The sequence below is a fragment of the Oncorhynchus mykiss genome, chromosome 22 (genome assembly GCF_057628025.1).
Source record: "Oncorhynchus mykiss isolate SJ-2025 chromosome 22, ASM5762802v1, whole genome shotgun sequence".
In the NCBI taxonomy this organism is placed as follows: domain Eukaryota; kingdom Metazoa; phylum Chordata; class Actinopteri; order Salmoniformes; family Salmonidae; genus Oncorhynchus; species Oncorhynchus mykiss.
In genome coordinates, this window is record NC_143043.1 from 42,783,558 (window position 1) to 42,798,527 (window position 14,970).

Below are 14,970 nucleotides of genomic sequence, written 5' to 3' on the forward strand. Positions count from 1 at the left end.
CTATCCAATTGCATTAGATGGCACCCTATTCAGTATATAGTGCACACATTCTGCCCAGAAACCAAAAGTAGTAGACTGTATTGGGAACAGGGTGCCATTTCAGACACATCCGTTGTGGTGAGCAGTCCCAACCAGGAGAGACAAATAAGTGATGTGACGATGGTGGCTACTGGCTATGCTCTTATCCATCCAGCCATCCATCCATCCAGAGAGAGACAGAGGCCGGGCCAGTGGACCTTTATACTGACGTATGTATTTATAGGTTGTAAGAAGCTAAGAGGATTTGGCATTACATCACTGGCCCCCCAATCATAAAGCTGAGAGGGAGAATGAAAGAGGGACTGGCCTGGGCGGAGGATGGAAGGAAAGGTGGGTGTTGGAATAGGGACAACAGCTGGGGTGCGTGGGCATCGAGATGAAAAGTAAAACAGAATTCTACTTCTCGTGGGCTAACTTATTAGGTACACAGCGTTGCTATTGGGACAAGGACATGCGGCATAAGTCCATTCCATACATTTCAGTGTAAACCTGAAATGAGCATCCACGTTGATGAGCAGCCATGTAGTGTTCATACTTGCATTCTAGCGCCCTCTGTAAACACAGCGCAGTGGCCCAAATCTATTCTAGGTAGCCCTATACTTGTCAAGTAGGTTTCCCTGTGCCTGGGGATGACTGACCCATTTGCTCATCCCCACTGTCCTGCCGAGGCTCAAGTCAGGCTAAGAGACCCATTTTTACTGGCCTGACTGTCAGAGCAGAGTGGTTGACGTATTTGGAAGTGACACGGTGATGTCTGTATGTGCGTTACGACTGCTGACGCAGGGCGGTGTGAGGCGAGGGTCTACACGGTTGTGTTTGTTAATGGTTTCTGGGATTTGCTGCGCTAAAACTAACAACCGCGTGCCAGCGAGCAAAATCAACAGGGACAGACACTTTTCACCATATAACCAGTCTGCTCCTATGCAGCCTGTCTGGAGGGGACTAACTCTCCTAGGACAGCAACCTGCATCAGAGAGCCCCAAGGTGGTTTCCTGTTTCACTTTCCTTTTGTCCTAAGGGTGCACTTGTTCACTCCACTTTATGGAAAGAAAGGAACAGTAGAAGAAATATGGTGGAAACTCATGTGTTTACACCAATCCAATGCATTAAGGAGTGCACACTTAAGGGTAAAGATTTGGAACCAATGTCAAGAGTCACACCCCTCAAACCCTATCACAACCCTGTGGGTCAGCTGTAATGCTGTAGTCTGTGTAGTGTAGGCGACCGATCCAGAGGAGCCTGAAGGTAGCCAGCCACTCACCAGAGTCGAAGCAGAAGTCCTGGGGCTCCTGCTTGATGGCCATGGGGTGGAAGGCAGCCTGAGGGGGACCCATGGAGGGGACACCCTGCTCTGTGTAGCGAGGGTCCAGCAGCTCCTGCTTGAAGCCGTGTTGAGGCACGGGACCAGGGACCAGGGGCTCAGACATCTGGCGGTGGTAGGGGGGCCTCCCGTCCCTGGGTAGGGCACTGTGGCTGGGGGCCTGCGGTTGGGCTAGGAACTGAGGGTGAGTCCGGCTCTCAGAGGGAGGGAAGGGTAGACATGGCTCCGACATTTGCCTCTGGAACCTGGGGTGGAGGAAGACATGGGAGAGGGTGGGTGGAAGGTTATTATTAATGAAAACTGTGGCTATAAACAAATGTTTGAACAGAGAGATGAATTTAAAGTTCATTAGACTCTTATACTACTGATGGCTATGAAAACTGTAGCTTAAAAACATTTCAGATTTAAAGAGAATGGAATCTTGATGAAAACTGTTTAAATATATAAGGCATACATTTACAGTAAATGTGAGTTAGAGTCTTCGACCATTGAGGAACTACTGAGCGTCCAGCTTAAGACCAAAACGCAACGCACACCACTCAGGAACCAAATGTACTCAGTGCAACCAAGCCTGCGAATACAAGCTGGAAATGAGATGGGGGCAGGTGTCAATAGCTAGCACGTATAAAAGATCCTCCGGTGACCGTAAGATAAGAGACAAGGCCAACAGCTTCTGGCTACACAAAGATTGCATATTACTGGCTGGTGAGGACATGCCCTGCGTTCCAACACATCCCACCAGGAGTCCTGTCACAGGTGGGGGTGACGGAGCGGTGGGTTGTTCCCACGGGGGTTCCCACACTGACAGCACATTTCACTCCTCAATATAGGGGACCTTCCACACCCCTCCTAAAGGCAGCATTAGTCACAAAGCCTGATTCTCTCCACTGGTCTTAATGTGTTAAATTGCACTGTGTGTCTCAGAATGCAATGGAAATGCGAACGCCTGTCTTATTGAGCTGGATGTTTACATTTAGAGAGGTCAACCTAGGGTCAGGAGTTTTCTATACAGACAGGCTCATTAGTTAGGATGTTAGTAAACACCTGGATGGAGTCATTCACCTGTTCAGCAATGTGGATGTTAAACTCCATATTTGCATAAACTCCTATACCAGTAAGCCTCAGGCTCTCTCATGATTAACTCCTATACCAGTAAGCATGGCAGGATAGGACTAATCACCTGTGCTCAGGGCTGTAGTTACCCTCCTGACTGAGGAGTGAGGGGGGGCAGGGCACTGCATAGGGTGGGCTCTGGAGGGGGAGTGGCCTCTGCTGGTTGTGGGCTGGGCCAACTGCTTGGTTGTCAGGCTGCAGGGGGTGTGGCCCTTGCGCTTGGTTCCGATAGGGTATTTGATGAGGGGAAGGAGTCTGCTGGCTGACTGGGTGTGTCCTTGGGGTGTTGGTAGAGCTGCATGGTGACACGGGTGTAGAGGGAGGGGTCAATGGCTTATAGGCCCCACTGGGTCTCCTCTCATAGGCACTGTGGAGGGAGACAGAGGCCGGTCAGACGGCAGGCTTGTGTCAGCATGGTCAGAATACTTGTCTCTTGTTGGTGTGGTGAAAGGTAACATAAAGTGTGTGTGTATATAACAGTCCATACCTGTCGCTGTAAAGGCACTTCTCTCCATACGGCATGGGACTCCTTTCCTGGTTACAAGGACAAATCTCTTCAGAAGGACTCAGTTCCCGTTTAATCTTGGATGGTGGGGGGCCATGAAACATTACTGAGAAGAGAGAGGTGCAACACATTACAAACACCTTTAGCGCTACTTAAATCAACCTAGAAAACAAGTCAGAGGTTATTCAGTATCCTCCATTTTTCAATGAATGGACATTGGGGGAAAACAAGACTATCAATCAGCACTGTGAGCCACTTAACCCCGTCGCGTCCCAACCCAACCCAGTCGCGTCCCCGTCCCAACCCAGTCGCGTCCCAACCCCGTCGCGTCCCTGTCGCGTCCCCGTCCCAACCCCGCCGCGTCCCCGTCCCAACCCCGCCGCGTCCCAACCCAGTCGCGTCCCCGTCCCAACCCCGTCGCGTCCCCACCCCGTCGCGTCCCCGTCCCAACCCCGTCGCGTCCCCGTCCCAACCCCGTCGCGTCCCCGTCCCAACCCCGTCGTGTCCCCGTCCCAACCCCGTCCCAACCCCGTCGCGTCCCCGTCCCAACCCCGTCGCGTCCCCGTCCCAACCCCGTCGCGTCCCAACCCTGGCTGGCAGCCGAATAGAAAACTTCCATCCATCCATCAGTATCATACTATCATCACCGTCCTCTCCCGTCAGATGTCCATTACGGACACCGGTTCCCTCCCAAATGGCACCCATAGGGCTCTGGCCAAAAGGTTAGCACTATATGGAATAGGGGGAGCCCTGGTCATTACCCATGAATCAGTGTGGCCGTAATTCAATAATTCTCCTCTCTAACCATTAGATCTCCAGTCGGCTCCCATTTCCCGCACCACATAATGGGCCAGTGAAACCAGATGCGCAGGCGAGAGGCGTAACAGGAGCTGGATACGTCACCCTAACTGATGGACCAGGGAAGGGAGGGGTGACAGGGAACCAAGAGGCATGTGAGCAGAGCTCCCTGCTCATGCATACTATAAAAGCTCAGAGCAGGACCACATGCAATACTGCCTCAGATGGAACACATGAAAGCGAGAGAAAATGGATGAAGAATGGGAACTGAAGGCACAGCTAATAAGCAGTCTTTCCTCCCCACTCTCCTAGACAGGGGTCGAGATGATTGGAGGGCAAGGTTCAGTACAGGAGTGTATGTGGAGGACATTGGCTGCCATGTGACAGCTGGTGAATAGAGAGCCTGGCCCGTTTGGCTATGGGGTCACTGCTACACTATCCTGCACACTTACACATGCACCCAAACGGCTAGGTCAAGAACTATACTGCACAGAGACCTCACAAGCCCTACTACACACCCCAGCATGGGCCCCACTGTCTAAACACACATGACAGCAGCAACCTTAATAATATATTGCAGCACCTCAGCAGTCATTTACAGTATGCTAGGCTACCATGCAGATCGGGGTCCAAAACAGCAACAAAGACAGATGCCAGCAACCACACCCTGTCTCTGATGCCACATCAGACAAACACAAACTGTAAAAGGGGAGAGGGGGGGGAATCATAAAACGCTCCACTGAACATAACTCAAATATTTCCCTTGGCTGCCATATAAAAGGCTCTGCACTGCTGACTAATGGGGGAGGTGAAGCTGTACAGTCAGAGAGGGGGAGAGAGAAGGGCTGTGTGGACTGGGACTCTATTGGATACCCCCACCCCCAGGAATCCATCCCACTCCAGAGGCTGGATTTGAGTGCATGAAAGTGTGAAATCAGATTATGAGCTTGGCTCATGTGATGCCCCACGCCAATCGCCTGATTAAACCCAAAATGGGAGGAGGGGAAAGTCTCTTCAGAGTAAAGAAGGATGTTTTAGGGTAAGAAGAATGGCATCAAGCCCTGGCAGGATGAAAGCCCTCTAAGGATGGTGTGTGAGTGTGAGTGAGCCCAGGAGAATGAGAGAGACCAGGAGAATATGAGAGAGAGATCATCAGGGTTTGTTATCTGAACCCAGTCAATGGAGCAGAGTAAAGACACAGAATGAACTGAGTTAACATTTCTATGGGCAAATGGCTCCTTCAGTGAAGCTCGGTTTAATCCTGAAGGCCTAGGTCTTTCAGACAAGCACAGCAGCAGTCCCAAGATCAGATCTTGCTACATTGTGTGCGTCGGGGAACTTGACACCTCTACATCCCAGCCTGGTATAAATAATACATCTCAGGTACTCACAGCTATCCGACTGAAAATCCGGGACAAACTGTTCATCATCAGGCACCTGGGCTGTGGAGGGAGAAAAGAGAGAGTGTTAAACAAGTGTATACTAACTGGGTTTCCACTGGGTGAACAACAAACTGTAAATCTCATCTTGATGTCTTTATTCAAAAGGAACCAAAGCTATTTTGTTCAATCCACAGAAAAAAATAACATTGGGAAATACTTAGGAACTTTGTTAAAATCCCAAGACAATGGACGGGTAATACCACTCTTGCAGTGGTTCAAGGGTAGAAACTGCCTGTTAAGATTTGTCATTTAATTTAGAGTGCGACAATTAAAAAAAAAAAAAGTGAACGTTGATAGAAATGTTGTAGTTAAATTCAAGGACTCTTAGGTCAGCATAGTTGCTTATTTATGAGACTTCGCTGTAGTTTAATGCACAGAAAAAAAAAGTGATGAATATTTCAAATTCTCATTTTAGGTTAATCTGCCCACTTGCTCAATGCATCTCAAAAACCATCTGGAAACACAATTCAATCACCCAAAACATTTTTCTCCATTTGGTCACCCTCTTTCCAAAGAAAATACTTATTTTTCTGCCTGTATTGACGACAGCTACTTCAAGGGGAATTGTATTACTTTTCCAAAGTCGTCACATATGGATGAGATTGAATTAACATAACCAATGTCTACCAGAGGGCAAGCACTGCCGGGTTGTGCTGAGAGCAACAGAATACAGCAAAAGAAATTCAGCAGAAAAAGGGAAGCATTCAGTATCAACTCTGTGGTACACTTAAGCAATAAGGCCCGAGGGGGGTGTGTTATATGGCCAATATGCTGAGGTGCCTTATTGCCATTATAAACGGGTTACCAATTAGAGCAGTTAAAATAAATGTTGTCTCATACCCGTGGTATATGGTCTGATGTACCACGGCTGTCAGCCAATCAGCATTCAGGGCCTAAACCACCCATTTTATGATTACTAGATAACTCACCTTCTGCAATCCAGATCTCCTGCAACTGACTGAGGTCTTGGAAGAGGTCTGAAACAGAATTGTTTTATTTTTTTAAACTGAGCCTACAGACCTCTGTTCAAATGTCAGATTGGTAAGTAGAGAGCACTTTAACAATCCACATTACATATGACAGGAATAAAAAGTATGGTTGTGTCGGGTGGCTCATGCTGATGTCAAAGGGTAACGAAGAAGTAGTTGTCCAATTACCTTCCGTGTCCTGGGCGAGTACTGTGTCTACAAACTTCCTTTTCCTGCTGTCTATGATTGGTCTGCTGTATGGTTCCTCCACATTAGATTTTTGCTGAAATGATGAAAACATAACCAACTTATTAGTTAGATCTGTTTAGTGTGACTCAGCTGTGTATGTAAATATGCCTCTGGTGTGACTTGAGAATGTTACATCACCTCCACTTCTAGTTGGAATGTTGACAAACCTCAATCGATTGCTCTGTTTGAATAGCCACACTAGCAAACCATTTTAGAATACATGGCCAATACATTCTGACTCTGTATTGCAAGCAGTATGGAAGTTTGGATATTGGAACAGAGCCAATGATGACAACCATGCTCCTGATTGATAAAGGGAAAGGGGGGTATCTAGTCAGTGGTCCAACAAAGTATTCAACTGAAATGTCTTCTGGCATTTAACCCAACCTCTCTGAATCAGAGAGGTGGGAGGGAGGGGGGGGGCTGCCTGCCTGCCTGCCTTAAAGCGACATCCAAGAGAACCATACAAATCGAATAATTAGAATGGGCATTCCCATTGAGCGTTCTAGTAATTATATTTCTATGAAGATATGAGGGGCATGCTTACATTGGGTAGGACCATAAATGGGACTTGCTGGTCGTAGAATCCGTCCATGTTATCCAGGTCTTCAAAGGTTCCCAGAAAAGGGTCTTCGCTTTAAAGCGATATCGCAAAAGTCACTTTATGCACTAACTGTTCAACTGTGGACAAAAACAAAATAGAAAACATGTTAGTAGTTCAACTCTGCTAGAGTACTCGATCATCCAGTTTCTTTCACAAAAATAGACACTTCACTAGGGTCCTATCAGAACCCATATAACCCGCACAGCCTCTTGCTCTTGTTTCCTATTGCAACAGCAGCTCTTCTAACTGAACATGCTGGTTTAGAGCATGTCCTGCATGCACAACTTAAATACCCGCTGTAGTTGTGTGACGTATGTCACTCTTACATAAAGCAAAGCCACCCATCTGTTCAGGCGATTAGGAGACTGCATTCACAATCAGCTATGACTGAGCAGGGGAAACCTTCAAGGAAGGGTCTTCAACCCTACACACTGAGGCATTTGACGCCACCGTATTGTATAGAGCACGAGTGTTATTTAATTTTGTTTACTCATTAACGAATTACTGAAGAACATTAGACAACAGAAAATCCTGTCTATAAATAAATCCCAATAGAAACATCTTGTTACAATATACCTCTCCATACTGAGGCAAACTACTTGTTTTGTAGTGACCTTTAAATATAAAATCCTAGCAGCTTCCATATCCCCTGGGCATAGGGAAGTTACGCGCACTTGCACATAAAACCCGACAGAAAAAGTGGCAGAGAATGGGCTGGGAATAAAACAAATAGTAAATTCATAACCTTCCATTCCACGTGGATAGCCCTCCCACTCCAAACCTCCTCAAGCTTGACACGAGTCACTATACTTTCACCCGTTTATTATATTAAATGGATGACTAATACAGCGATAACCGGCCATTACAGCGACACAGTAGATACACAGACAACTTTACTGATGCATAAAATGGTAGTACAACATTACGCATATTTTAAACAAGTTTTGAAAACAGTGGCGTTGTCAATGGCCACAAATCCAAAGTAGCAGGTGATCCGTTTTATTCCCCCCTCCCAAATATAATTAAAGTTCCCACATTTGATCATGTTACTTGGTGTAGCCTAAACGTAACCACCGATTTTTACTCCAGATAATGAGATCTAACCAAAGATTGTTGGTATCCAATTACTGGGAGTTACAGGATAGGTACTGTTTGGTGAAACAGAGAATTTGACCAACCTTAACTTTGCCATACAGGCTTCGTTATGGATTCGGTCAAATATGTATATTCTAAAATTCGGTAGTTGCCCTATAAAAGCAGCAAGTGGAAAGTTGTAGGCAAACAAAAAAAAGACAATAGCCTATATTGCAGACTGCTGATGAAAATCAAGGGTCCTAATTGGGAAAACGGATTATGTATTTGAAAACGCTAACGTAATTTATTTCCCCAATAGTGAATGCAAAAAATTACCCACTAAATATTAGCTAGTTCAAAGCAATTGAAGGGGTTGATGAATAACATCCGACCCCCCCCCCCCCCCCCTTCCTTCACGGACCCTTACATTTTTTTTTTTATGAAGTGAAACTCGATCCGTGTGAAACACTGCGAAGAAAATAACCTGACCTCTCCATTCATAAAATCAGAAAACAGTCTTCCGACTCGGAGATAAAATAAATATGTAGACTCAGATAAAGAACGAGCAATACTACACAGCAATTAGTACAAAGCGAGAGAAAATGGTTGCCAAAGTAAATGTTTTCTTGGAGAAAGATGGCGATCCGTTTTCGCCCATGGCAGAGATCTAAATTTGCTGTTGCAGGCGATCGTAAACTTATTGATATTCCATCGCCACAGATGGATATCCAGGCAAAATAACAATTCAGATTTCAGACTACTCACCCTGTGCGCGTTTCAATTCAGTTACAGTATGACAAGAACGAAATAGAAAAATCCATACAAAAAAAAGACAGAAACGTCTCTGTTCAATGATCAATTGACGCGTTCCATCCGACTCACACAACTGACTGAGCTTTTAGATAACGATGGCTTGGTTTTCCCTGGGGCTCGAGTGGTACACAGAGCCACACTCTCATTGGCTCGTCGGCATTGTCATTCTTGCGAGTAACCAATGGGCATTCGAAATTAATTAATTATATTTCAAGTGCTCGAGGACCAATGGAAACGTGGATGGCAAAAGGTGGATCGGTCCTATTATTTGTTTTTAATGAATGGCTGTGTTTCATTCACTTTCATTCACGTTTCGTCACCGCTGTGAGATGTTTAAAGGGCCAGCTGTGTAATAACCTGGTAGGCTAATAACAGACAGTGGAAATCTACAAACCTATGGTTACAGTCTCACTTCAACAAAGTGTTTGTATATTTTTATCAAAGACAGATAGGCTCGTCATTTTGAAACAGGAATGGATAGTTTAATCCTGGGAATATTCAATTTACCCGGATGGTGAACATAGCACAGTTTGTGCACAGCTGCTTTCCTGCTCTAACTGTTCCTTAATTAAGACAAATATAAATTCTAGACAGATCATACCCATACTATCAACATAAAACATGTGTTAACTGACTATAAGTAAATTAGTTTAAACCATATGATTCAATGCCAAGTGTTATATTTGATTATTGGCAAACCTATATTTCAAGTTGCAACCTATTTCTTTCAACACTCAACTTACTTTCCCCCTTTTGTTTAACCTAATAAAGAAAATAAAGGCAAACTAATATCTATGCAACCCATTTTTCATTTTGTACCAAGTTGACTTTTCACGTTGGAATTACCTATTCATTATTCTTCAATTGGGTTACAGCAATTCAGTTAATTTTCTGTTTATTTCCTGTTAATCAAGAACTGAGTCTGTAATACCAACATGTTTCAAGCAGACCACCATAGACCCTGTGCCCAAGAACACTATGACTACCGACCAGTAGCAATCACGTCTATAGCCATTAAGTGCTTTGAAAGGCCGGCTCACATCAACACCATTATCCCAGACACTCTAGACCAACTCCAAATTGCATTCCACCCCAACAGATCCAAAGATGATGCAATCTCTATTGCACTCCACACTGCCCTTTCACACCTGGACAAAAGGAACAACTACAGTTGAAGTCGGGACATTTACATACACTTCGGTTGGAGTCATTTTAAAACTCATTTTTCAACCACTCCACAAATTTCTTGTTAACAAACTATAGTTTTGGCAAGTTGGTTAGGACATCTGCTTTGTGCATGAAACAAGTAATTTTTCCAACAATTGTTTACAGACAGATTATTTCACTTATAATTCACTGTTTCACATTTCCAGTGGGTCAGAAGTTTACATACATTAAGTTGACTGTGGCTTTAAACAGCTTGGAAAACTCCAGAAAATGATTTCATGGTTTTAGAAGCTTCTGATAGGCATATTGACATAATTTGAGTGATTTGGAGGTGTACCTGCCTCTGCTTGATATCATGGGAAAATCAAAAGAAATCAGCGAAGACCTCAGAAAAAGAATTGTAGACCTCCGGTGCACACACTGGTGCACTTCACAAAATACATGGCACCATGAGGGAGGAAAATTGTATGGATATATTGAAGCAACATCTCAAGACATTAGTCGGGAAGTTAATGCTTGGTCGCAAATGGGTCTTCCAAATGGACAATGACCCCCATACTTCCAAAGTTGGCTTAAGGGCAACAAAGTCAAGGTATTGGAGTGGCCATCACCAAGCCCTGACCTCAATCCTATAGAACATTTGTGGGCAGAACTGAAAAAGCATGTGTGAGCAAGGAGGCCTACAAACCTGACTCATTTACACCTGCTCTGTCAGGAGGAATGGGCCAAAATTCACCCAAATTATTGTGGAAAGCTTGTGGAAGGCTACCTGAAACGTTTGACCCAAGTTAAGCAATTTAAAGACAATGCTACCAAATACGAATTGAGAGTATGTAAACTTCTGACCCACTGGGAATGTGATGAAAGAAATAAAAGCTGAAATAAATCCTCCTCTCTACTATTATTCTGACATTTCACATTCTTAAAATAAAGTGGTGATCCTAACTGACCTAAAACAGGGAATTTTTACTTCGATTAAATGTCAGGAATTGTGGAAAAACTGAGTTTAAATGTATTTGGCTAAGGTGTATGTAATTTTCCGACTTCAACTGTATGTGAGAATGCTGTTCATTGACTACAGCTCAGCGTTTAACGCCATAGTGCTCTCAAAGCTCATCACTAAGCTAAGGACCCTGGGACTAAACACCTCCCTCTGCAACTGATTCCTGGACTTCCTGACGGGCCGCCCCCAGGTGGTAAGGGTAGGTAAACAACACATCTGCCATGCTGATCCTCAACACGGGTGTCCCTCAGGGGTGTGTGCTCAGTCCACCCCTGTACCCCCTGTTGACTCATGACTGCACGGCCAGGCACGACTCCAACACCATCATGAAGTTTGCCGATGACACAACAGTGGTAGGCCTGATCACCGACAACAACGAGACAGCCTATAGAGAGGAGATCAGAGACCTGACCGTGTGGTGCAAGGACACCAACCTCTCCCTCAACGTGATCAAGACAAAGGAGATGATTGTGGACTTCAGGAAAAGGAGGACTGAGCATGCCCCCATTCTCATCGACGGGGCTGTAATGGAGCAGGTTGAAAGCTTCAAGTTCCTTGGTGTCCACATCACCAACAAACTAACATGGTCCAAGCACACCAAGACAGTCGTGAAGAGGGCAAAACAAAACTCATTACCCCTCAGGAGACTGAAAAGATTTGACATGGGTCCTCAGATCCTCAAAAGGTTCTACAGCTGCACCATCGAGAGCATCCTGACGGGTTGCATCACTGCCTGGTATGGCAACTGCCCGGCCTCCGACCGCAAGGTACTACAGAGGGTAATGTGTGTGGACCAGTACATCAACGGGGCCAAGCTTCCTGCCATCCAGGACCTCTATACCAGGCGGTGTCAGAGGAAGTTCATAAAAATTGTCCAAGACTCCAGCCTCCCTAGTCATAGACTGTTCTCTCTGCTACCGCATGGCAAGCGGTACCAGAGCGCCAAGTCTAGGTCCAAGAGGCTTCTAAACAGCTTCTACCCCCCCAAGCCATAAGACTCCTAAACATCTAATCAAATGGCTACCCAGACTATTTGCATTCCCCACCCCCTCCCACTCTATGCTGCTACTACTCTCTGTTATTATCTATGCATAGTCACTTAAATTACTCTACCTACATGTACATATTATCTTGACTAACCGGTGCCCCCGCACATTGACTCTGTACCGGTACCCCCCCCCTTCACTATTGTTCTTTAACTGCTGCTCTGTAATTATTTTTAGTTTTATTTCTTACTTTTTTAAGGTATTTTCTTAAAACTGTATTGTTGGTTAAGGGCTTGTAAGTAAGCATTTCACTGTAAGGTGACCTGTTGTATTCAGTGCATTTGACACATTTGATTTGATTTGATTTGTCAATGAAAACCTTTCCAGGCTCATTAGTATCACACTACATACACATATATCATTTAAGGTTCAGTGCTGGCTGGGAACTTATAATCATAAAAAAATAATAACACATTACCTGGAATGACATTCACTCTCACGGGTGGCCAGAAAGGACAAACTGTAAATGTTCTGTCCTGTTTGAAAATGTACTTGTTCCACTCTCATGTTATAATTTTAAACAGTATAAACCCAGAAGGGAGCCACTTGAACCCTGTGTGTGTGTGTGTGTGTGTGTGTGTGTGTGTGTGCCTATGTGTGTGTGTGTACCTGTGTGCATGCTTGCATGCATGTACGCTTGTGTGTGTGTCTGTGCACAAATGTGTGTATGTGACGTGGTGGTAGGATTAGTGTCTAAGGGACAGGGGTCACAGTAGTAAACCCTTGTCATTTCCACCAAAGCCACTAAATTGGGAGTTCTGTATATAAACTCAAACCCTCCCTTTAAAAACGTCAATGAGAAATATCCAGGGAAATGTGAATAGTAGGAATACATAAATACATGGATAGTGGATTCTTTGTTGCCTGGCCCCTAAGGTCTCAGGAGAAGAGGTCAATTTACAGTAGAGGGCCTTTTTATTATTGGCCTGCTATGGTGAAACCCCTTCTGAAGAAAAGTAATCTGGATTCTTCAGCTCTTAACAATTTTTGGCCAATCTCCAACCTTCCATTCTTAAGCAAAATTCTGGAGAAATTCCAATCTGGTTTTCGTGCCCACCACAGCACAGAGACAGCCTTAGTTAAAGTGGTAAATGATCTTAAAGCAAACAGCTCTCTGTCCTTGTGCTCTTAGATTTAAGTGCTATGTTCGACACTGTTGACCATGATGGTTGGTTTTCCAAGATGGCGTAGCAGTCAGACATGTGTTTGTCTTTGTCTTATTCCGTGTCTTATTCCGTGTGAAATAGCCATTTTTTTCGTATATATTTTAATCTCACTTTCTATCTACAAACTAAATATGCTTTCTTGCAACCCGCCTCACCCAATGTGGTACAGATCTGCTATTTTTATTCATTACAACCTCCATAAAGGAGCTAGCCAGCTAACTAGATTCTAGCTTTTAGTCTTTGTTAGCCATGGCTAGCGGTCTTCACCTTTAGCTCGGACACCAGCCAGCTTTAGCTTGGACAGTACCTGCCAGTCTGCACAGCGAGATATCAACCCAGATCATATCGGACTGCTTCTCTCTACCACATCACCGGATTCCTGCCACTCTGGATCATTACACTGGATCATCGAAGATAGCTAGCTGCCACGCAGTGGCTACTGTTAGCTAATGCCTCTGTCCCGAAGCAAGCACCAGTTAGCCTTGAGCTAGCCTCGAGCTAGGCCCAAATACCAGCGAATTCTTGGGCTACAATACCTCTTTTGCTAATTGGCCTGGACCCTTTATTGTTGACACGGAGCCACGCTGATCCATCTCCACTGGTCTGCCGACGTAATTGTCCGATGTGGTTTCAACAGGACTTTCCTTTGCGATGTAGCCGAAGACCCATCTGCTAGCCTCGGCCCGCTAGCTTTCTGAATGCTGTGTCTCCCACTCACCTAGCGTAGTAGTGACGAAACCTCTCTCATAGTCACTCAACACATAGGTTTACCTCCACTGTACTCACATCCTACCATACCCTTGTCTGTACATTATGCCCTGAATCTATCTACACCCAGAAATGTGCTCCTTTTATTCTCTGTTCCCAATGCACTAGACGACCAGGTTAACCCAGGCCCTGTAGCCCCCAGTACCACACCTATTCCCCAGGCGCTCTCATTTGTTGACTTCTGTAACCGTAAAAGCCTTGGTGTCATGCATGTTAACATCAGAAGCCCCCTCCCTAAGTTTGTTTTATTCACTGCTTTAGCACACTCCGCCAATCCTGATGTCCTAGTTGTGTCTGAATCCTGGCTTAGGAAGGCCACCAAAAATTCTACAACTACAACATTTTCCATCAAGATAGAGCTGCCAAGACGGGCGGAGTTGCAATCTACTGCAGAGATAGTCTGCAGAGTTCTGTCATGCTATCCAGGTCTGTGCCCAAACAATTCGAGCTTCTACTTTTAAAAATCCACCTTTCCAGAAATAAGTCTCTCACTGTTGCTGCTTGTTATAGACCCCACTCAGCCCCCAGCTGTGCCCTGGACACCATATGTGAATTGATTGCCCCCCATTTATCTTCAGAGTTTGTACTGTTAGGTGACCTAAAATGGGATATGATTAACACCCTCATAGATATCATCCTGACCAACTTGCCCTCTAAATACATCTCTGCTGTCTTCAACCAGGATCTCAGCGATCACTGACTAATTGCCTGCGTCTGTAATGGGTCCGCGGTCAAACGACCACCCCTCATTACTGTCAAATGCTCCCGAAAACACTTTAGCGAGCAGGCCTTTCTAATTGACCTGGCCTGGGTATCCTGGAAGGATATTAACCTCATCCCGTCAGTAGAGGATGCCTGGTTGTTCTTTAAAAGTGCTTTCCTCACCATCTTAAA

The 14,970-nt window shown here is 45.2% G+C and overlaps 1 protein-coding gene across 5 annotated transcripts in view; it reads right to left on the bottom strand.

Annotated features, from left to right (window-relative positions):
* Positions 1 to 13,983, bottom strand: part of LOC110501819 (ETS translocation variant 5) — a 19,042-nt gene extending 5,059 nt beyond the window's left edge. For 3 of the 5 annotated variants that reach the window (XM_036959237.2, XM_036959236.2, XM_036959235.2), the window contains exons 1-8: positions 8,879 to 9,023; positions 6,983 to 7,116; positions 6,376 to 6,469; positions 6,148 to 6,195; positions 5,168 to 5,218; positions 2,961 to 3,084; positions 2,541 to 2,840; positions 1,301 to 1,605 (exon numbers count right to left, since the gene is read on the bottom strand). In XM_036959237.2, the coding sequence (XP_036815132.2) occupies positions 1,301 to 1,605; positions 2,541 to 2,840; positions 2,961 to 3,084; positions 5,168 to 5,218; positions 6,148 to 6,195; positions 6,376 to 6,469; positions 6,983 to 7,030 (970 nt within the window). In that variant the 5' untranslated portion in view covers positions 7,031 to 7,116; positions 8,879 to 9,023. Of the gene's footprint in view, positions 1 to 1,300; positions 1,606 to 2,540; positions 2,841 to 2,960; positions 3,085 to 5,167; positions 5,219 to 6,147; positions 6,196 to 6,375; positions 6,470 to 6,982; positions 7,117 to 8,878; positions 9,065 to 13,844 lie in introns of those variants that run through there. The other 2 variants (XM_090216107.1, XM_036959238.2) reach the window with 2 other exon arrangements.
* Positions 13,984 to 14,970: the final 987 nt, after the last annotated feature.